Here is a 21232-nt window from a genome sequence, read left to right on the forward strand (position 1 = left end):
ATCAGTCTCAGCAGTAGTTGTCTTATATGTTTAGAGTGCACGGACAATCAGAACAACCTAATTTACATTCTCCATTATGAGTGACAGGAAAACACACACACACACACACACACACACACACACACGATTAAAGAAAATCAATTATAACCCCCCCGTTTACTGATAAAGTCCCAGAAAGAGTCACTGAGGCACTGTGAAAGAAGACAATCAATATCAATATATGAGCCTCAATAGTGGAAAGCAGGCCTTGAAGGGGGCGGGGTGTTTTTTCTGTCATGACATTCAGAGTTTAGATGAGGGGTGGGGGTCGGGGGGCAGTATTCACGAAATGTGCAGACACCAGATTTGTAATGACATTTTACAGTGACAGTTATGTGCATCATTTTACCTTACTTCATCCGACCTAACTAACAACTCAATTATAATTATTTATCTTTCTCTTCACTTAAAGGATGACAAAGAGGCCTCATTACATACATTATACATATACTGAATAAAGTCATTTTAGTGCATGTGCTGCCACAGTGTTCTTGCAGTGGGGGGTCATTTGGGAGAAGAAAAAAAAAACCGTTTCAGTGTGAGAAGAACTGCTACATGTAGAAAGTCTTTTTAGTGCACATAAAGACTAAATCATCAGATGCAGTCCCTCAAATGTTCAGTTTGTTCATATTTATTACTTAAGCCTACAGTATAGTTATATCTGCTCGTCTTCGGTGTCCTCTGATCCTTACGTCTGTTCCTCAGCACTTTGAGAATGGCTTAAAGGAACAGTTTGACTTTGCCCGACATTGGATGAAAAGGACCAAGCAGTGACTTCCTGGAGTCTTTGCAGGATGCCTGGCAACCTCATGGTAAGCCTCGGAGGAAGTCACTGTGCCAGATATAGTCTGGAACGTAATCCTTTTTACACTGTTTTGGTACATATTAAACAAACGAGATATATATTATGCGGGCTAGCTGTCTGATGCGACCTGGGTAAAGCAAAACTACCCAATTAGGTCATTTCTAGTAACTTGTTACCGTAAAAGCACAGTCATTTGTGACTGGCTAAAAAGTGACTTTTCATAAACTTGATCTGACCAATCACGGGAGCAAAGAGTTGGATTGCAAAGACTTAGGTTAACACCCTGACTGACAGCTAACCAGCACCTTCGCAGCTGACATCACAACATGGGAAGTTGAGATTCAGCACTAGGAATCACTTACTTTCTTTCCCATTTTGATCATGCCACTAAATTTGAGGTGGACCAGCCATTAAACGATCTCCTGCTGCATGGCTGCTGTGCTTAAAGGGTCAGCTGACGTGAAACACGACCTACTGCTTCACACATTTTTGAATATAAGCAAACGACAAAACCAGGCCATGCTGAAAGTGTAACCGGATAACCAAGGTTGAAAAACAAATACGAACAAACTGAAAATAAAGGAGCTGGCTAAGTCAACCCTCATTCAAGGCTTCTTCTCTTCCTCTTCTTCCTCTGCCTCGATTTCTATGTTTTCCAGCAGAGTGTGCTTCTCATCCTCAGGCATTAGAGTGACAGGGTTTAGGTGAAAGATGTGTCTGTAAAAAAAAAAAAAAGAAAAAGAAAAGAGAGACAATCAGGTAAGGGAGGTCACCGGTCACTGATGACATGGTAAAGTAGTGCAGGGGATTTGTATTTTGTTAGTTTTTATGAATTGTCTTGTTGTGTTGATGCTTATTGTAGTGGAATTTGTCATAAATAAAGCCCTAAGGCCTGTCAAATCTGACGCCAATCTATTAATTCCTGTGCCTTCTTTCATCTGACTTAAGTTTACCAGAACACAAGGATCAATCTGACACAGTTAAGTGAGTTCAGTTAAAGGTCCTATGTAAAGGGCCTTAGTGGTCCCCTAATACTGTATCTGAAGTCTCTTTTATATAGGCCTTAGTGGTCCCCTAATACTGTATCTGAAGTCTCTTTTATATAGGCCTTAGTGGTCCCCTAATACTGTATCTGAAGTCTCTTTTATATAGGCCTTAGTGGTCCCCTAATACTGTATCTGAAGTCTCTTTTATATAGGCCTTGGTGGTCCCCTAATACTGTATCTGAAGTCTTTTTATATAGACCTTAGTGGTCCCCTAATACTGTATCTGAAGTCTTTTTATATAGACCTTAGTGGTCCCCTAATACTGTATCTGAAGTCTTTTTTATATAGACCTTAGTGGTCCCCTAATACTGTATCTGAAGTCTTTTTTATATAGGCCTTAGTGGTCCCCTAATACTGTATCTGAAGTCTCTTTTATATAGGTCTTAGTGGTCCCCTAATACTGTATCTGAAGTCTCTTTTCAGAAATTCAGCCTTGGTGCAGAATTACAGCCACTAGAGCCAGTCCCACAATGAGCTTTCCTTAGGATGTGCCATTTCTGTGTCTGTAGCTTTAAATGCTATTGAGGAGGAGAGAGGGGGGGCAAGGTGGAGGGTGAGGGTGTGGCCTTGCTTCGCTTGTTTGTAAGCCATGATGTGTCTCTTTCTCATGAGTGGGCCAAATTCTCTGGGCGAGCAAACCAGAGAAAGGGGAGGTAACCTTTCCCCTTATGACGTCATAAAGGGACGATTCCAGATCGGCCCATCTATCTGAGCTTTCATTTTCTCAAAGGCAGAGCAGGATACCCAGGGCTCGGTTTACACCTATCACCATTTCTAGCCACTGGGGGACTATAGGCAGGCTAGGGGAACTCATATTAATGTTAAAAAACCTCATAAAGTGACATTTTCATGCCATGGGACCTTTAAGCAAATTTGACTGAGTCCAGCATAAAAGTTACAACACAACTGTGGGTTCACAGAGTCTAAGTTTCCTTAGCGACAGACATTAAGTCGAAGCTCAGTCCACCAAGATCTCCGGTCTTTATTCTCTCCTCACACGGGGGTGTCTCCTAGTTTCTAGACAGAAACTGTTATCTTTCACAAACACACACACACACCAAGGTCGGGGCCTCTGTGTGATGCAATTTCCTCTCCTAATCTCTTAACTTGAACTGTCTTTTCCTGTTCTTCTGCTTATCTGTCTGGTACGCAATGCATTCTTATGCCATAAAAGACTTAAACTATAGTTAAAGGCTTAACCTTCTATGTGTCAGAGACATTTCCTTGAACCAGTTCCTCAATGACTGCACACAGCTAATATTCTACATTATACGGTGTTCTTATTTCTGTGTATGCTTTGTTCTAATGTTTATGCTGTTTTTAATGTAAAGCACTTTGGCTAAATGTGTAATGAAAAGTTTATATAAATAAAATTGCCAGTGCCATTTGTTCGATCGTAAACGCCGTGAAACAAACTCACTTGTGTTCACAAGTTGGGAAGAACATGTCCAAGATCTTGACGATGACCGCCGACCCGACAACGCCGATCACCACCACCCACATGACCAGGAAGAAAAGAGGCAGCGACTCGGAGCTGAAGCGCCTGAGACGCTCCCTCACTTTCTCCACCCACTGACACATGGCCTGAGGAGAGGATGGACATGGAGACATGAGCTTTTCCTAGGGCTGGGCAATATATTGACATTATATCGTAATATCGTGATATGACATAAGTGTTGTCTTTTCCTGGTTTTAAAGGCTGCATTACAGTAAAGTGATGTACTTCTCTGAACTGACCAGACTGTTCTAGCTGTTCTATTATTTGCCGTTTCCCCACTTAGACATTATGTCCACATTACTGATGATTATCTAAAATCCAAGTGTGAAAATATTTTGTTAAAGCACCAATTGTCATCCCTAGAATATCGCTGCAATATTGATATCGAGATATTTGGTCAAGCATATTGTGATATCAGATTTTTTCCCTATCGCCCAGCCCTAGCTTTTCCTGCTGGTACAATGCTCTACCAGTACTACATGCTATAGAAGGGTGTCTGAACGATGTGCACAGGTGAAGGCTAGAAAACTAAGATGACAGATGTCTAAAAGACCCATTTGCAGATTTTTACATTGAGTACATTTACATTCACACCATATTCCACTATTATTCCAAATATGACAATATTCCGTATTCAGGTCATGTAAACAGCATATTCCAGTTGGATATTCCGAATAAGGCCTTTTTCTGAATATAGTATTTTTCGATTAAGACGTGGGATATTTCGGTATTATTCCAGCTTTAGAGGCATTCTTGATGTATACAGCGCATTCGGAATATGTGTCTTAATCTGGGTTTTTACGCCCAGTTTACGGCCTCGTGTCTGTTTACGGCTTACGGTCAGCTCTGTACGTTGCTATGGTTTCTGTACACAAACCAACCAGCCAACGGTTTGCAAGGCTGGAGACCCGATAAGAAGGAGAAGCACAGCTACTTTTAAACATTTTCAAAGACTTGGATATCAACAGGTTTTTGGATATGCGCACACATCGCTACGCCGACCCTTTCAAGAAGCTGGTTGAAGGAATGGAAGAGAAGCTGTGTTCACACGCTCCAACAAGTCCACCACCGCTGGAAAACTTTGACAAAAATCGTATTTTGCACGACTACATGTAAACGGGAAAATTAGTGGAATATTCACTTTCAGTAAACAGCTTGGTCGGAATATTGTCTTTTAATAATGTGTAAATTAAACATAAGTTGTTAAATTTGACTAATTTAGTGATCGGTCCGTGTCATGTTGACATAGGTCAACCAGAAGAAAAAGCCTTGTGCGTTGGCAGAGCGCCACCTACTGTTTTGGAGGTGGAGTTACTCCTGTCATTCTCCCCAGCTTATGTATACGGGGATAACTCGCATATACGGTTATTCACTTAACCCCGGTTACTGCTGTGCATGTAAACATGCATCCCTTTGAATAAACTGACTTTCCATTCAATGTTTCAAGAGACCCTCTTCCTCCTACATAACAAACCACACCTACCACTGACACCTCTGAGGCAGTACTAGGTTAGCATTAGACTGGGCTTACAGAGTACGATGATAATAATTCTTTGGGCGGAGTTTCCATCTGAATCTGATCCGGCTGGCTCGGCTCTCTGGCATCAAACTCATCATCGTATCTGACATCATACAGGAGGTCGGGGTCCATACGAAGTGGAGTCTCTGGGAGCTTTCCCGGGGCTGCGATCTCCTCCTGGGTGGTCTCTGTGTGCTTCAGGGGGTACTGGCTAGTGGTCTGGGAGATCAGCTGTTCTTCGTCTGATTTAAAAAAAAAAAATAAAAAAAAAAAGAATACTCGTTTGGTCCACACTTTGCGACTTTTCAGTTTGATCCGAACCATACAGCCGAAATCTGGTCCGACCAAAAGAGGACCAAACTGAACCATGGTCTGGTTCATTCATTCAGCGGAGGGAAGGAGAGGGACTGAAAAGATGTGGCTCCGTTAGGAGAGACAGCTTTTCAGCCCGTTGCAGCGTAAAAACTTGTTTTTGTCATGCCATTTTCTCATTAAATCTTTTTGTTAATCTTCATCGGACAAAGCCTCTCTTTTCTCAAAATCTGAAAACACGACACTCCTCAAAACCCAAGTAAAGTTCCCGGGGAAGCCCGTCTACAAACCAATCAAAAAGTATCGGGAGACGTGGCTCACGTACGTGATGACGACAGGACGTAGTTTAGTGCACTTGCATAAGTGCAGTGTGAAACCAAAACTTACCGGATCAAATGTATGCAATGTAACAAAAACATGAGCCTTGGTCCGGACCCTTGGTTTGGACTTTCATGTGTGAAAAGGCCCTAAACTGGACTGCTATAAAGTATCAGATGTTTTCATACCTTTCCTAGGATTTGGTGTGTCAGTGACCACCACATCGTTCTCCCTAGGAACCCTGAAGATCTCACTGTGTCCGATGGGGTAGATGTTGGTAAACTGAGCCAGCTTCTGGAAATCTGGGCTCATCAGTATTTTCACCTCACACATGTCAGGCTGCTGGACCTAAATGATACAAACCCAAAATACTGCTATTCCAAATCATGTTTTACACAGGGTATGGCTATATTCACACTTGGTGTCTTTTTTGAAGCTGCCAGCGTCTGTTTTACATTATAATCCTACGGAGTATAACCGTGTTTTCAAAAAAGTCCTGAGGGCTTTTTTAAACGCCACTGCCGACTTTTTTTTCTGCAGCTCGGAGCGTCTTTTTGAAGTTGAAAAACGCTCAACTTTTCAAAAAAAAACGCCCTACGTCAAGCGCTTTTTTGACAACCGACCAATGACAAGCGGAGTAGCCAGACCTGCCGTTTCCATAACAACAAGAAAAAATGGAGTCGGAGCACAGCGAGTTATAAGATATGACCGGGTGCTCCGTATACAGGGAACTCACTTTGTTTTTTCTAACGTTAGCAGCACCGTTCTCTCTCTCTGTTCTTTCTCTAGCTCGCTCCACCACTTTGTTTTGTCTAACGTTAGCATTAGCACCTCTCTCTCTCTCTCTGTTCTTTTTCTAGCTCGCTCCACCACTTTGTTTTATCTAACGTTAGCACCGCTACACATAGCGCTCTAGCTAGGCTACCGTAGCAGTAGCTGTTGCTATAGCAAGAAAAGACGTTCGTGGCTGCTTTTTGGAACCAAAAGCGCCCTAGTCATCTTTTTCTTGCCAAAAAAGACACGTGTGTGTGAACATAGTCTATTACTGTATTTGATCAGTTCTAATGATTATGTACGATTGTTAAGGTTGCGAGTTTTGAGGGTAAAATAACAAACAAGGTTCTGTCGGTGTATTCTCTCCAATTCTCATGGTCAGGAGATATTTACCTGTTTGCCCTCCATCTCTATTACTTCACTGAACACCTGCAGAGCCACCACCTCCTCTGAGTCGCTGTATAGCCGGTTCTGGCTCACCATCACCCGGGTGACAGTGGACACCAAGTCCCCAGATTCAAACTCACTGCTTCCATTGATGCCGTCTACTGGAAATTGAATACACATTTGAATATGTAAATTAAATACATTTGACAATTTAAAGACATCCATTTTCTTCAGACTCCTTTTACAGAGTTTAGCAGACTTTTTAAGACCATTATGAAGGAAATTTAAGACCTTTATCACAACATCAACTCAGGCCCTAAATTCAGTTTTTTCAGTATGGCTAAACTTTCATTGCACAGAGTGTCTTCGAACAAAAAAGCGCCCTAAAGATCTAAATAAGTCCCCTTTATGCTGTGTAACATATTCCCCACTGGTGTCAGAATTTAGAAAATCTGTCTATAAATATTGGCACATTATTGATTCGGGCCCTAAACTAACGAAAGTTTTTCCAGAAAAACCTACGCTTATTTTTAAGCGTGCTCCTAATTTAAGAGATCGCTTAGTTAAAAATGACATATGTTTCGCAACCCACAACTTCTTTTCTCAGTATGCCCGATGGTAACTATAAATGTGGTAGTTGCGCCCAGTGTTCGTAGACGCACAAATGTAAAAGCTTTAATCATCCACACACTGGTAAAATAACATCCATTCGTGGTGCTATTACATGTAGCACCACACATGTTATTTATCTAATTCGTTGCCCATGTGGTTTAGCATATGTGGGTAAAACAACGAGAGCGATACGGACCAGAATCAGTGAACACAGAAGCACCATTAGAACAGGGGATGAGCGCAGCCCTGTAGCGGCTCATTTTAAACGGGCGGGGCATAATGTCAGCGCCCTCAGATACATAGGGGTGGAGCGAGTCAACAAACCAGGGGAGACCAGGATAAAAGGCTCCTCCAACGGGAAACCTTTTGGATTCATTATCTAAATACAATGTCTCCTCATGGTCTTAATGAAGAATTTGATATAAAACCATTCTGTTGTAAGATATTGTTTGTTTCTGTAAGTACTACAGCAGCAGATTTTATGAATGAGTGGGGTAATGTTCATTAACTCTTTAACTGTTTGGGGTAGCTTTATATATATGGAATTGTTTCCTCTACTGAATGTTTTTCCTTTTTTCTCCGTTGTTGTGCATAGTTACATCATGTACTTCTTTGGATATATTGTATTTTTTAAAAAGCCCTCCCTCTTTTGAGATGTATATGTTTGGTGAAACCCTCTATGAAAATGTCATGGGTGGGGCTTTTGGGCCGTTCAGATCTAATCAGACTAATTGAAGCCAGATGGTGTGTCAGCTGAATGTGAGACCTACATATATCCCTTCATCAAATGTGTTCACCATACGCCTGAAGAAGACCCAGTAGGGTCGAAACGTTGCATTTAAATATGGGAGTACAAAGCAGTGTTGTGGACATTACACATTTTTTTTCGTTTTAAACTTGCATTTCCCCATATTTGAAGAATAAAATCTAAGTTTTATGTCTGTGGTACAATCTAAAAAGAGACTCGCGGCAATAACACCAAAGCTGATTGGCTACAATATAAGTTACATGTTGGTCTCATTTGTAGTCGTAATGCAGCGAAATTATATTTGGATTAGAGAGAGAAAGAACTACACGGAATTTAAAAAAGAGCATTTGAGGCAGCGTTACATGAACATAGGAAAATGAACACCTGTTTAAAATGATTTAACATCTAAAAACACAATTTAAGACTTTTAAGGCCTGAAATTTTGATTTTGAAATATCAGACTTTTTAAGAGCCAGTGGGGAACCCTGTTTTAGATTGCTTGCGTGTCGTAGTGCTGCAGATATAACTGAAAAATCTCGTTTTTAACAGATGTGTGGGGCGGACAAGAGGAACAACATATGCTTAACAGACTAACCATACATTGGAGAGTTGAGAGTAGAGCTGCAAAGATGAATCGATCATTCGATTAGTTACGAACTATTAAATCGCCAACTATTTCGATAATTGATTCATCTTGATTAAGTGCGAGTCATCTTTTATAAAAAAAAAAAGTACAAGTTCTGTGATTCCATCTTCCTGGTTTCTTCTGTGACAGTAAACTGAATGTCTTTGAGTTATGGACAAAACAAGACATTTGAGGACGTCATGTTGGGCTTTTCGGAAACACTGAATGACATTTTTCACCATTTTAGGGACTGAACATCTAATGTGAAAACATGAAAATAATCGTTAGTTGCAGCCCTAGTTGAGAGGTGTTTCTTAGGGCCACAGAAACCCATTATTAATTAATATTTTCACGCCTTAGCAATGTGACATACATGGTGAAGGACTGTAAGTACCTGGGCATCCACATCGACAACAGACTGAACTGGAAGATCACTACCGAGGCTTAGGCTTTTCTCGTGTTCCGACTGGACCAATTTGGGGATTATTAAGTTCCTCTGACCGCAGTTCCTGTAACTCTTTCAGCTCCTACTTCAGGGCAGGGTCTTTTCCCTTTTCCCTTTCCCGCATAGTGGTGGTTAGATGGCTGTGTCATAATAACAAAAGGTCAGTTCCTATGGCCACTTGGCCAGTGTGAATGCAAATGGAAAAACGGTTTTGGGGGAGAGTGGTTAGTAAAACTGTTTAGAAGTGGACTGTTCCTATAACTACGTTCCTGTAACTACTTGGTCGGAAAGAAGCTATTATGATCAACTTAATTATTTCCTGGATTTTGTATCGTCATAGTCCCTAAATGTATGTAGAAATGCAGGAAATGGGATTCAAATGACGGAGGAACCCCAGACACTCTGTTTTGTGTCCCGCCCATAACATGATATTAAAGAAAAGAGAGCAACCCGTCTAATTTTGACGTTTTGTAACAAGAATAATCCATTCTAAGAATGTATTTTATTCAGGATAATATTTTGTACTTTCTTGTGGTTAGTGGTATTATGGTTTTAGTACTTAGGTTTAGGAAAACTCACAGAGAAGCGCTTGGAAGTTGAACCTGGTGACCCCTGATAGCTCTACTGGGATATCATTGACCAGCACCTGCTCTTCGCCCACCGATATGTTTAAATTGATCTGAAAGAAGAAATAACAATAATAACAACAACAACAACAACAACAACAACAACAACGGTAAGGTTTGGCTGATTGGTCTCTGTAACGTTACTTTCGTTTAGTAACGTTAAGTACTGTATAACGTTAACGTTACCTGCAAGTTGTTGGAGTCCTGCAGCTGTGTGTCCGCCAGTGTCCCTGCCGTCACATTAATCAGGATGTTTTCCTGTGGAGATCAATCATTAAAAATAAAAGAAAGCACGGACAGACGTGAGGTTAATAACACAATAATGTCTGCCAGTCAGGCTGGTCGTTGAGCTAGCTAACGCTAAGCTAACATCAACATCATCAGTTAGCTCAATGTGCGTTGTTGCTGTCATGTTACCGTATTCAGTTGCCTAGGCGACGACTCTGTGCACGTTACTGAGGCAAAAAGAAGAGATATAACATTAACTAACAGAGCTGACATTTCCATTTTGTATTCACTTCACCTGCCAGGAACAACAAGAGAGCTAGGCTAAAACAAAAACATTGAGCAACACATATATACTGCGCACGCTCGCGGAATTTCCCGAATATCCAAACACTCTTCTCGCGAGATCAGGAACGTCAGCAGCATGGCGGTGCTCCTTGAAACGACGTTGGGCGATGTCGTAATTGATTTGTTTACAGAAGAAAGACCTAAAAGTAAGAAAATTAAGCCGTTTGCACTCAACAGCAGCTAATTTCGCGAGCAACTGGTTGCTAGTTGAGTAACGTTAAGTTATTGACCAGCTGAAGCAAAGAATTAGTGGGTGCTAGCAGAGGCTGTTAGCTTGCTCGCGTCCTATTCATGTGTTTATTTAGCATTAATAGCACTATTAGCAAATAGATAACCGGGCTAAAACAACACAGTTGGAATAAACCAGCACACAGCCTTATTTGGCATTAATGTATTTGCGCTAAATAGACGCTTTTTCTATTAAGGGTATGGTCATGTTTTGACTGTCGTTGTATATCTCGGTTTAACCTCTGTGCTCTTTTTTTCTTATGCAGCTTGCCTCAACTTTCTGAAACTATGCAAGATAAAGTACTACAACTACTGCCTCATCCACAATGTGCAGGTGGGTACACTAAATGTAACAGCTATGAATCAATCTCAGCTGAACTCATTTGAACTTACCTGAGGGGGGCGATGTAACGTCAGTCCCAGACAGGGACGTACTGTTGCATGCAGTATGATAGTATTGTAAGCAGCTTACATTTGGGACATACTACCTCTGAAGAAGTGGAGAGGTGCCAGTTCACCTCCTGGGCACTGCCAATGTGCTCATGAGCAAGGCACCAAACCCCCCTATGTTAATGCACAACCTCTGGGCTCTCCTAATTTATCTGTCCATCTTTGAAGTTGGACAGATGCTGTAACACTGTGTTTGTCTCCTCTTCAGAGAGACTTCATTGTGCAGACTGGAGATCCCACTGGGACAGGGCGTGGTGGAGAATCTGTCTACAGGTCAGTCATCTTCATCAACCTTTTGTTTTGTTGTCTTTTTGACACCTCAAGTTGAACACTGTGTAGAAATGTTCTCTCGTGTGTGTGTGTGTGTGTGTGTGTGTGTGTTTAGCAAACTCTATGGGGACCAGGCCCGCTTTTTTGATGCAGAGAAAACGCCACGTATCAAACACAGGAAGAAGGGGACGGTGTCCATGGTGAACAATGGAAATGATCAGCATGGTTCTCAGGTGAATAAGATGTACAGTCACACTGTCGTTTGCCCTGCAAGTTGCAAAAAGCTTCCAGAGCGGAAGATTCCTGATACTAGGTTTAATGATGGTTTCACTTGATCATCCAAGTTACAAATACTTATATATTTAGTATATAAATCAGCTGATTAGTTGAAGAACCCCACACTATAGTTTCATACAGAAATCATCATAGAACAGAATATTTTACATTACACTGGCATTACCAATTTAGCTATTTTTGGTGTGACAAAAATGTTGTGACAAGCTGTGTAGACGGTTTTTGCTTTTTTAGCAGAAGTTATATTAGGGCTGGGCAATATGGACCAAAGAATTGTTTTCGACTGAATGGCAACACAATATGTATCTCTTCTACAAAGTGGGTTAAATGTCAAAGCCACATGTGAGATGTCACAAGCACTTTTATTAAAACAGAGTGTGATCAAAATGAGAGCAAAAACGGAGCGTGGGCTTTTACATCGTTAATGGAAGGACCCGTGGTGACTCTTTGGGTAGAATGACCTATTCCTCTGTGTTAGATAACCGTGCGGTGGATTATACGATAACCGATTTCGACCCAGAGGATATCACTGCATTTGTAGTTTTACCACAACTTCCCTTTTCAGATCACTGCCAAACAACACTTTCTTTTTAAATAAGTCTACAAAGTATAGCATTGTACCAGAATCAGAAACCAGCAAAATGTATGACCTCCATCAAAAATATATATGGAAAAAAATGCAGCAACATAGAGGATTATTTAACTGCACTTGACAGTACAGAAATCAAATCCAAACTTAATCTCTACAGACTTACTAACTACCCATGCACTAACGATGGAGTAAATATATATATAAATATTTTGATGAATTAGCTACAAAATCAAATCTCAAAATAATTAACTATAGTAACAAAATAACAAAACACAAACCTTCAAAAGAAAAATGGTATGATAGTGAATGTGTTTATGCTAGAAAACAACTAAGACTATTATCTAACCTAAAACACAGAGAACCCCATGAGAGTCAAATACGGGTCCAATAGCATCAGGCACTAAAATACTACAAAATACTAATCAATAAGAAAGAGAGCTTTACAGATCTGAAGAACTTAACAAAATAGAAGAAGCCATTGACCAAAACTTCTTCTGGAATTTGTGGAATAAATTCAGTCCAAGACAAACTAAAGATAAATTAACAATACAAAATGGTTTGATCTTGAAAAATCATTTAGAATGTTTGTATAATAATATTGATTATAGTGCAATCAACCCCCAACAACACTCAGTAGTTGAAAATCTTCAGCAGTTAGAAGAAAAAGTGAAAAACTACCAAAAACCCCTAGATACAGAAATAACACTAATAGAAATACAGAGCCATCTGCAGGCTCTGAAGACTGGAAAGACTTGTGGAGTGGACAGTATCTGCCCTGAGATGCTAAAGCACAGTAGCCCCTCCACAAGCTTTTCAACCTTGTTCTGGAGTCTGGTTATTTCCCTGAGATCTGGAACCATGGACTCATCACCCCTATTTTCAAAAATGGCGACAGATTGGACCCTAACAATTACAAAGGTATTTGTGTGAACAGTAGTCTGGGGAAGGTTTTCTGCAGTATTATTAATGCCGGAATACTGTCCTTCCTTACCAAGCACAATGTCTTAAGTAAAAATCTAATTGGCTTTTTACCGAAATATCGTACGTCAGACCACATTTACACTCTGCACACCCTTATTAAAAACTACACCAAAACAAAAAATGAGAAAATATTTGCATGTTTTATAGACTTTTAAAAAAGCATTTGACTCAATATGGCATGATGGGCTTTTTTTATAAACTTATTGAAAGCGGTATAGGGGGTAAAGTCTATGACCCTATTAAATCACTGTCCACGGAAAATAAATGTGCAGTAAAAATTGGCTCCAAAAGAACAGAATTCTTCAAACAAGGGTGTGGAGTGAGACAGAGATGCAGCTGGAGTCCAACACTGTTTAACATTTACATCAATGCAGCAATGTTGGAACAATCTGCAGCCCCAGGTCTCACACTTCATGATACCAACATCGAGTTCCTGCTCTATGCCGATGATCTAGTTCTGTTGTCCCCAACAGAAGAGGGTTTACAACAGGGTCCGTCCGTCCTAGAGCAGTACTGTCAGAAATGGGCACTGACAGTCAATCTGAAAAAGACCAGTGTTATGGTATTTCAGAGGAGAGCCAGATCTCAGGGAAATAGCCAGTTACAACTTCACTCTGGGCAACACCAGACTAAAACAAAAGGGTTCATATAATTACTTAGGGGTTGAAATTAGTTTATCAGGGAGTTTCAACCTGGCCATAAACACTCTATGTAATTAAGCTCGGAGAGCTTTGTATGCAATCAATTGCACATTTGGAAAAACAAATATCCCTGCAAGAATTTGGCTAAAAATCTACAATTTTCTGATAACTCCAATAATGCTTTACGGAAGCAAAGTTTGGGGCCCGATTTCAAAACCAGAATTTAAAAACTGGGATAAAACTCCCACTGAAAAATTACAATTGTAATTCTGTAAAATGATTCTAAAAGTTTGCCCAAACACCCCAAACAATGCATGCAGAGCAGAACTCGGTATATTCCGTCTGAAAATTCAAATCCAAAAAAGGTCAATAGGTAGAGAGAGAGACAGGTACACTGAGCCTCAGAGCCGCCACAGACACAATCCTCACTCTTCAATCAAAAGATTTGAAACTAAATTAAAAGACGAGTATACAGAACAATGGCAAAATGAAAATAAAATACAACACAAACTCCTCTGTTATCAATCCCTGAACAGAAATATCCATTTGGCCGATTATCTCAAAACCAATATCCAAAAGAAATACAAATTTTAACAAAATACAGAGCCAGTGACCATGAGCTGGAAATTGAAAGAGGAAGACATTTGAAAGTGTGGAGACCAAGAGAGGAACAAGTCTGTACACACTGCCACCAGGATAACGAAACCAAATAAAATTTCCTGTAAATGTCCCAAATATGAAGACTTAAGAACCAAATATTTCCAAAAATTTGAAAAACATATACTAGGCTTCACAACCTACATTGATGACAAAAACAGAGAGAGAGAGAGAGACTCTTTCATGAAGTCGGTTGATACTGTGCAGTTCTCTGGTTTTACACCACGCACCACCGCTCCTTCAGCTGTTTATGAAAAGTCATAGTCGTAGCACCGTCTGCTCTACTGAACTCAAGCAACTGTCATCCGCTCTCTCTCCCCCTAGGGTGAGCAGAGCAACTGGAACAAATAAACAGTGCGAGTACTACTTCACTCAATAAGTGATAAATGGCGGCGAAAGCCACGACATGAAATCCGCACTCACACAAAATAGCATTGTGGACACTGAAGTCGATGAATTTACTGTTTACTAGACCCCAGATGAGACAAGAAGCTAACGTTAGCCACGCTGCTGTGACGGCCCCTCTGCCTCTGACTCGCCGCTGCAGTAGACTGTGTGTATTCCTCCGACACGCTGTAGTAACGTTACTGATTTAAAACCGCTTTCCAGGTTAGTGGGGGTGCATACCGCTCAAAACCAACATGAACAATGTAGCTAGTAATGTTCACTCAGCGTTTTGTTGTTAAACTGTGTGTAAAATGAGCGGTGACGTGAAATCACCCTACGGTACCGTCTATTTTCTGGATGGTTTCAAGGTAACGGTCGGTAGCTAACATTAGCAGATAAGCCCGTACTCCGCGAGTGGGGGCGGGTTGCGTGGAGAGTGTTAGAGGAGAGATGCAAACATAGGCACGGCTTTACAGAAAAAGTGGGAGTAGCGTAACCTCAAATTATATTGATATAAGCAGTATTGTCTCACCCCATAGCTCCTTTGAAAATGTATCGCTATACCTTAAAAATTCGATATACTGGCATGATATGACTCACATGATGCGCATATTCTGTTATTCTTTTTCTCAGTTCCTTATTACCATGGGTGAGAACTTGGACTACCTGAATGGAGTCCATACTGTGTTTGGGGAAGTGACCGAAGGCATGGACATCTTGGCCAAAATCAATGAGACCTTTGTGGACAAAGACTTTGTCCCATTTCAGGATATCAGGTAAACGAGAGGTGTAACGGTACCAAGGTTATTATAGTTTTGCATTTTTCATTAGTTTTTATTTTTTAGACTTTGTTTTTCAAATTCAGTTTTAATTAGTTGTATTATTTTTTTGTAATATGGGTTATTTGTCAGGGCCAAGATTCTAAAAGGTCAGAAAAAATATTGTGTAATAATAACACAACAAAAACATCATACAATTATAGAAATATGTATTCACATTGTATTCAACAATAACACCAGTACATCAAATGTACATATGATGAGCACACATATGTAAACAGTCCACACAAGACACCGCAGTAAGGGCAAAATGTGCAAGTGACGTGTTCCAGGAAAAAACCCAAATAGCCAACAGACTAAAGAAGACAGATATGAACAGGTGTTTTGATCTTTGGTTCGAGTAAAGTGGGGAACTTTTTGAAGTCAATCGACTCACACAGTTGTGTAGACATCCCATAATAATCCACATATTAACCCACGCTTCTTCCAGCTTGTGATGTTCCTGTGTATTTACTAACCAGCAGCTATCGGGTCTTGGGTGAAAGCCCTCCTGTAGTGTTCTCTGTCCTGCGGTTGTCTCCGTCATGCTGCCTGGCCCGGTAACGTTACCGGGGTTAGCTTCTGTTTCGGGGAAGGGGGGCTTGGCGTTCTCCTTTACCTTGTTAAAGTAAGCTAGGTTAGCCTCCTTGTGCGCGCTCCTCAAATGTACTTTCAAATTCGTGGGATTTTTCCCTTTAATAAATGGTCCACATATTTTACCACCTTCCACTGTGAGGCACTTGCTTTTATCTGACACACATAAGTCATAATCAAATAGGACTCTGTCGCATTCTTCCGAATTTGAATTTTTTTTCGGGGTTCCCAGTCGGAAACTATATATGTCTATGGCATGGACTGTATAAAACAGGTCTATGGTCGGAAATGTCAACTCTGAAAGATATAACGTTATTTGCTCCGTGAATGACTTACAAAGATGAAAACTAAGGACATTTACTTGATCATTTTATTTTAGTTAGGTTTGCAAACAGACATTACAGTTTTAGTTAGTTTTCGTTTTTTTGTAATGCCTCATTTTTATTTTCATTTCAGTTAATGTTTTTTTCCCACCTAGTTTTTGTTATTTTGTTTGTTTTTGTTAACGGTTATAACCTTGAACGGTACACAGAAGTCACAGTTCGGTGCGAGCTCAGTACCGCAGGAAAAAATCCCAAAAGCATCAGGCCATTTGTTTAATTTAATTTTGAACATTGTCAAAGACCGACACAGTCCTCCTGCTGGGGACTGAGGTAACATTTTGTCCTCTGGCAACTTCGGTAAACCATTTTCATTTTAAAAAATAAGGACCATTTAAACACTTATGTATCACAATTACAAACACTTTCCCCAGAGGTAACAGGTCGGGCTATTAAACTGAAAAGCATCTTGGATGAAAATACTAAATGCATGTTGGATGTGTTTCCATTCACATCCCCTACAACGGTGGAGCAGTGCAGAGAAACCCTCCTTGTCTTATACACAACTCTCTCCGCTGCTGTTGTAGCTGACAGGGAGCCTGCAGACGAGTCTTCCAGCTCCGCCGTTTCATTAGCACTCGCCATAGTGGGACTGACTCGCACACCAATCAGCTTCACTTGTGAACTTTGCCTCCACATTACATCAATCTACATAGTTTCTGCGTGCGGCTGTGTGAACCAGACTGTGACCACTGTATTGTGACTTTTGGGCACAAATACACAAACCATTACAGTTCTAAGGTGACAAACGAGACAAACTGCCTATGTAGTCTATGTAGTAGTATCCTATGAGTCCAAAAAGACATGTATTAATTATCTTTTTTAAACTCCGGGCAAAATGTGCCAGTTACAGTCATGATATGAGTGTCATTTTGCTGCAGGATTAACCACACAGTGATCCTAGAAGACCCTTTTGATGACCCTCCTGATTTGCCAGTGCCCGATCGATCACCTGAGCCCACCAAAGAGCAGCTGGATGTGAGTGCAGTGCCATTGTTAATTTATTAAGGAAAACTCTGAAATGTTGTTGTTTTCCTTTTAGACAAAAATTTGAATGCCAAAAGTTTCTTGACTTACCCAGAAACAGAATTTAAGAACAAGTGATCCATGTCCAGCAAACCTTATCTGGAAGAATGAACATGAAAGAATGTATACACTATATGTAAAAACAGCATATACTGCTAATAACTCCAGCTGTTTCTATCACGGGTGTGCAGAGCGGCCGAATTGGAGCGGATGAAGCGATTGACGATGCGGATGGAAAAGAAGCCGAGGAGTTGGAGGAGAGGTTGAAGGAGAAAGAAGCCAAAACTCAGGCCATCCTGCTGGAGATGGTAAGAAGAACAACATTTGCTCTCAGCCTTTAACTGAAGATACCAAAGATGCAGTCTAGGATGTTTAAACACTTCTGTCATACATTCCTTCAGGTGGGTGACCTCCCTGATGCAGATATGAGGCCTCCAGAGAACGTGCTGTTTGTGTGTAAACTAAACCCAGTGACCACAGACGAGGACCTGGAAATCATCTTTTCTCGCTTTGGGACCATAAAAAGGTGATGCTTACTTTCAAGCTTGACAGATTGCTAGTTTGTAGAAATGATTTGTACATGTGGAATAGGGATGTCACGATACCAAAAATCTAGTAGTCGGTACCGCTACCGCCAGAAAGACACAATACTCTATACCAAAGTCGAAACCGCGGTGTGTTTTTAAAAAAAAAAAAAAAACGGGACAGTGTTACTCTTTACGTTTTTTTTTTATTTTTTTTTTTTTACATGTAATCTGGAGAAAACGTCTTCCTGACCCCACAGCCCGCTGCTCTGATGCCTGGCATCACCACACAGCCGGCGTGCGGTAACGTCTTTCATGAGTTCACCTGCTCGACTCTACTCGCCTTTTTGTTTTTCCTTTTATAAAAAAAAACTGCCCACAGGTACTTTATTTAGTATCTCCTCCGTCGAGGTTCCAAGCGAGCTGAGGCGATACCAAAAGGTGACCTGAAAACCTGCAGACTGCTGATTGGTCGGAGAGAATCATCACTAATCACTGCGTCCTCATCATTGCTAGCGACAGACGGGGGTCTCCTGAACAAACCCGCCATTTTTAAATAGTACAAAATGTGTCTTCTGGCAATCAGCCACATGCTTAAAAAGAACAACACACCTTCCTCTACGGCGCTGCAGAGGAGGGTCTGGCGAGTCCACACAGCATTCCCGGATGGAAGAAAAATGTGCTCTGGTTTATTGGCATTTTTTTTCAATCAATCTCCATACCCGCGCAAAGTCACCGTTTTCTGGGTTAATGGACTACCAAACGCAGCTGCCCTGACAGAGCTCCAGGGCCTGCAGCTCCCCTCTTCCTGCTAAATGGCCGGTGTGTGTGAGTGAGAGCGCGGTCAGCGAGCTTGTTACGCCAGCAATCTCTTACCACAGGTTCCAGTTAATCTTATAATTATATGTATATTATATAGTAATTATAATGTGTTGAGTTATTTAAACAAACGATCAGGGAAATAAACGCCTCTTGTCCGCGAGTCTCATTGATAGATCCTGCGGCTGGATGGAGCTCTATCAATGAGAGCTAGCTAGCCTCCTCTTAGAATTCCTCTGAAATATACAAAAATGCATTAAATTGAAATCGGACACCATTGTTAGCTTTGTAAGACCTTGGGGTAGATGTTATATAAGTGGCGTGACGAAATTCAAACTGTAAATATACAGGTTCTGGTCATATAATTAGAATATCATGAAAAAGTTGATTTGTTTCAGTAATTCCATTCAAAAAGTGAAACTTGTATAATGTATACATTCATTCCACACAGACTGATATATTTCAAGTGTTTATTTCTCTTAATTTTGATGATTAGAACTGACAACTAATGAAAACCCCAAATTCAGTATCTCAGAAAATTAGAATATTACTTAAGACCAATACAAAAAAAGGATTTTTAGAAATCTTGGCCAACTGAAAAGTATGGAAAGAATGGCTCCTTTTGCCTGAATTACTGCAGCAATGTGGCGTGGCATGGAGTCGATCAGTCTGTGGCACTGCTCAGGTGTTAGGAGAGCCCAGGTTGCTCTGATAGTGGCCTTCAGCTCTTCTGCATTGTTGGGTCTGGAGCATTGCATCATCCTCTTCACAATACCCCATAGATTTTCTATGGGGTTAAGGTCAGGCGAGTTTGCTGGCCAATTAAGAACAGGGATACCATGGTCCTTAAACCAGGTACTGGTAGCTTTGGCACTGTGTGCAGGTGCCAAGTCCTGTTGGAAAATGAAATCTGCATCTCCATAAAGTTGGTCAGCAGCAGGAAGCATGAAGTGCTCTAAAACTTCCTGGTAGACGGCTGCGTTGACCCTGGACCTCAGAAAACACAGTGGACCAACACCAGCAGATGACATGGCACCCCAAACCATCACTGACTGTGGAAACTTTACACTGGACTTCAAGCAATGTGGATTCTGTGCCTCTCCTCTCTTCCTCCAGACTCTGGGACCTTGATTTCCAAAGGAAATGCAAAATGATGATGATGAGATGATCATCAGAGAACATAACTTTGGACCAGTCAGCAGCAGTCCAGTCCTTTTTGTCTTTAGCTCAGGCGAGACGCTTCTGACGCTGTGTCTTGTTCAGGAGTGGCTTGACACAAGGAATGCGACAGCTGAAACCCATGTCTTGCATACGTCTGTGCGTGGTGGTTCTTGAAGCACTGACTCCAGCTGCAGTCCACTTTTTGTGAATCTCCCCACATTCTTGAATGGGTTTTGTTTCACAATCCTCTCCAGGGTGCGGTTATCCCTATTGCTTGTACACTTTTTTCTACCACATCTTTTCCTTCCCTTCGCCTCTCTATTAATGTGCTTGGACACAGAGCTCTGTGAACAGCCAGCCTCTTTAGCAATGACCTTTTGTGTCTTGCCCTCCTTGTGCAAGGTGTCAATGGTCGTCTTTTGGACAACTGTCAAGTCAGCAGTCTTCCCCATGATTGTGTAGCCTACAGAACTAGACTGAGGGACCATTTAAAGGCCTTTGCATGTGTTTTTAGTTAATTAGCTGATTAGAGTGTGGTACCAGGTGTCTTCAATATTGAACCTTTTCACAATATTCAAATTTTCTGAGATACTGAATTTGGGGTTTTCATTAGTTGTCAGTTCTAATCATCAAAAGTAAAAGAAATAAACACTTGAAATATATCAGTCTGTGTGGAATGAATGTATACATTATACAAGTTTCACTTTTTGAAAGGAATTACTGAAAGAAATCAACTTTTTCATGATATTCTAATTATATGACCAGTACCTGTACTCTAATTACGCCAAAAATGAAGCTAACTAGCCGCGATCTGTACACATAGGATTGAAGGGACAGTAGCAGCTAACGAAACCCCTAATGTTCACAAAAATGCATTAAATTGAAATCAGACACCATTGTTAGCTTTATAAGACCTTGGGGTAGATGTTATATAAGTGGCGTGACGAAATTCAAACTGTAAATATAGCTACTCTAGTTATGCCGGCAGCTGGTAGCCAGCCAGCTCCGCGGAGCTCCACGGAGCTCTATGAAGCCCTATGAAGCCCAGAGTATTCCAGTAGTCCAGTACCCAGGGAAACAGTG

General features: G+C 41.0%; 2 protein-coding genes across 3 annotated transcripts in view; one reads left to right on the forward strand and one right to left on the reverse strand.

Annotated features, from left to right (window-relative positions):
- Window positions 1-777: 777 nt before the first annotated feature.
- On the reverse strand, window positions 778-10351 carry ginm1 (glycoprotein integral membrane 1). 2 transcript variants are annotated; one of them, XM_078274731.1, is made up of 8 exons: window positions 10172-10351; window positions 9941-10012; window positions 9708-9807; window positions 6705-6856; window positions 5726-5885; window positions 4920-5149; window positions 3311-3474; window positions 778-1561 (listed from the first exon to the last, which is right to left on the reverse strand). In XM_078274731.1, the coding sequence occupies exons 1-8, from the start codon at window positions 10259-10261 to the stop codon at window positions 1450-1452; spliced, it is 1080 nt and encodes a 359-aa protein (XP_078130857.1). In that variant the 5' UTR covers window positions 10262-10351; the 3' UTR covers window positions 778-1449. The 2 variants fall into 2 exon arrangements, with proteins under 2 accessions (XP_078130857.1, XP_078130856.1); XM_078274730.1 differs by having other exon boundaries at window positions 6705-6859; window positions 10172-10350.
- A 19-nt stretch (window positions 10352-10370) lies between these two features.
- The window catches only part of ppil4 (peptidylprolyl isomerase (cyclophilin)-like 4), a 20893-nt gene continuing 10031 nt past the window's right edge, over window positions 10371-21232 (forward strand). Inside the window, exons 1-8 of the mRNA XM_078274732.1 lie at window positions 10371-10473; window positions 10822-10889; window positions 11214-11278; window positions 11391-11508; window positions 15461-15603; window positions 17501-17597; window positions 17837-17953; window positions 18047-18171. Coding sequence (XP_078130858.1) covers window positions 10404-10473; window positions 10822-10889; window positions 11214-11278; window positions 11391-11508; window positions 15461-15603; window positions 17501-17597; window positions 17837-17953; window positions 18047-18171 — 803 coding nt within the window. The 5' untranslated portion in view covers window positions 10371-10403. The remainder of the gene's footprint in view (window positions 10474-10821; window positions 10890-11213; window positions 11279-11390; window positions 11509-15460; window positions 15604-17500; window positions 17598-17836; window positions 17954-18046; window positions 18172-21232) is intronic.

The sequence above is a fragment of the Sander vitreus genome, chromosome 18 (genome assembly GCF_031162955.1).
Source record: "Sander vitreus isolate 19-12246 chromosome 18, sanVit1, whole genome shotgun sequence".
Taxonomy (NCBI): Eukaryota; Metazoa; Chordata; class Actinopteri; order Perciformes; family Percidae; genus Sander; species Sander vitreus.

Coding starts and splice junctions, on each gene's coding strand:
- ginm1 (XM_078274730.1), bottom strand. CDS start 10,261: ATGGAAATGTCAGCTCTGTTAGTTAATGTTATATCTCTTCTTTTTGCC. Junction 5,150..5,725: donor CACACCAAATCCTAGGAAAG/GTATGAAAACAT, acceptor TTTTTAAATCAG/ACGAAGAACAGCTGATCTCC. Junction 3,475..4,919: donor AATTATTATCATCGTACTCT/GTAAGCCCAGTC, acceptor TCCTCTCCTCAG/GCCATGTGTCAGTGGGTGGA.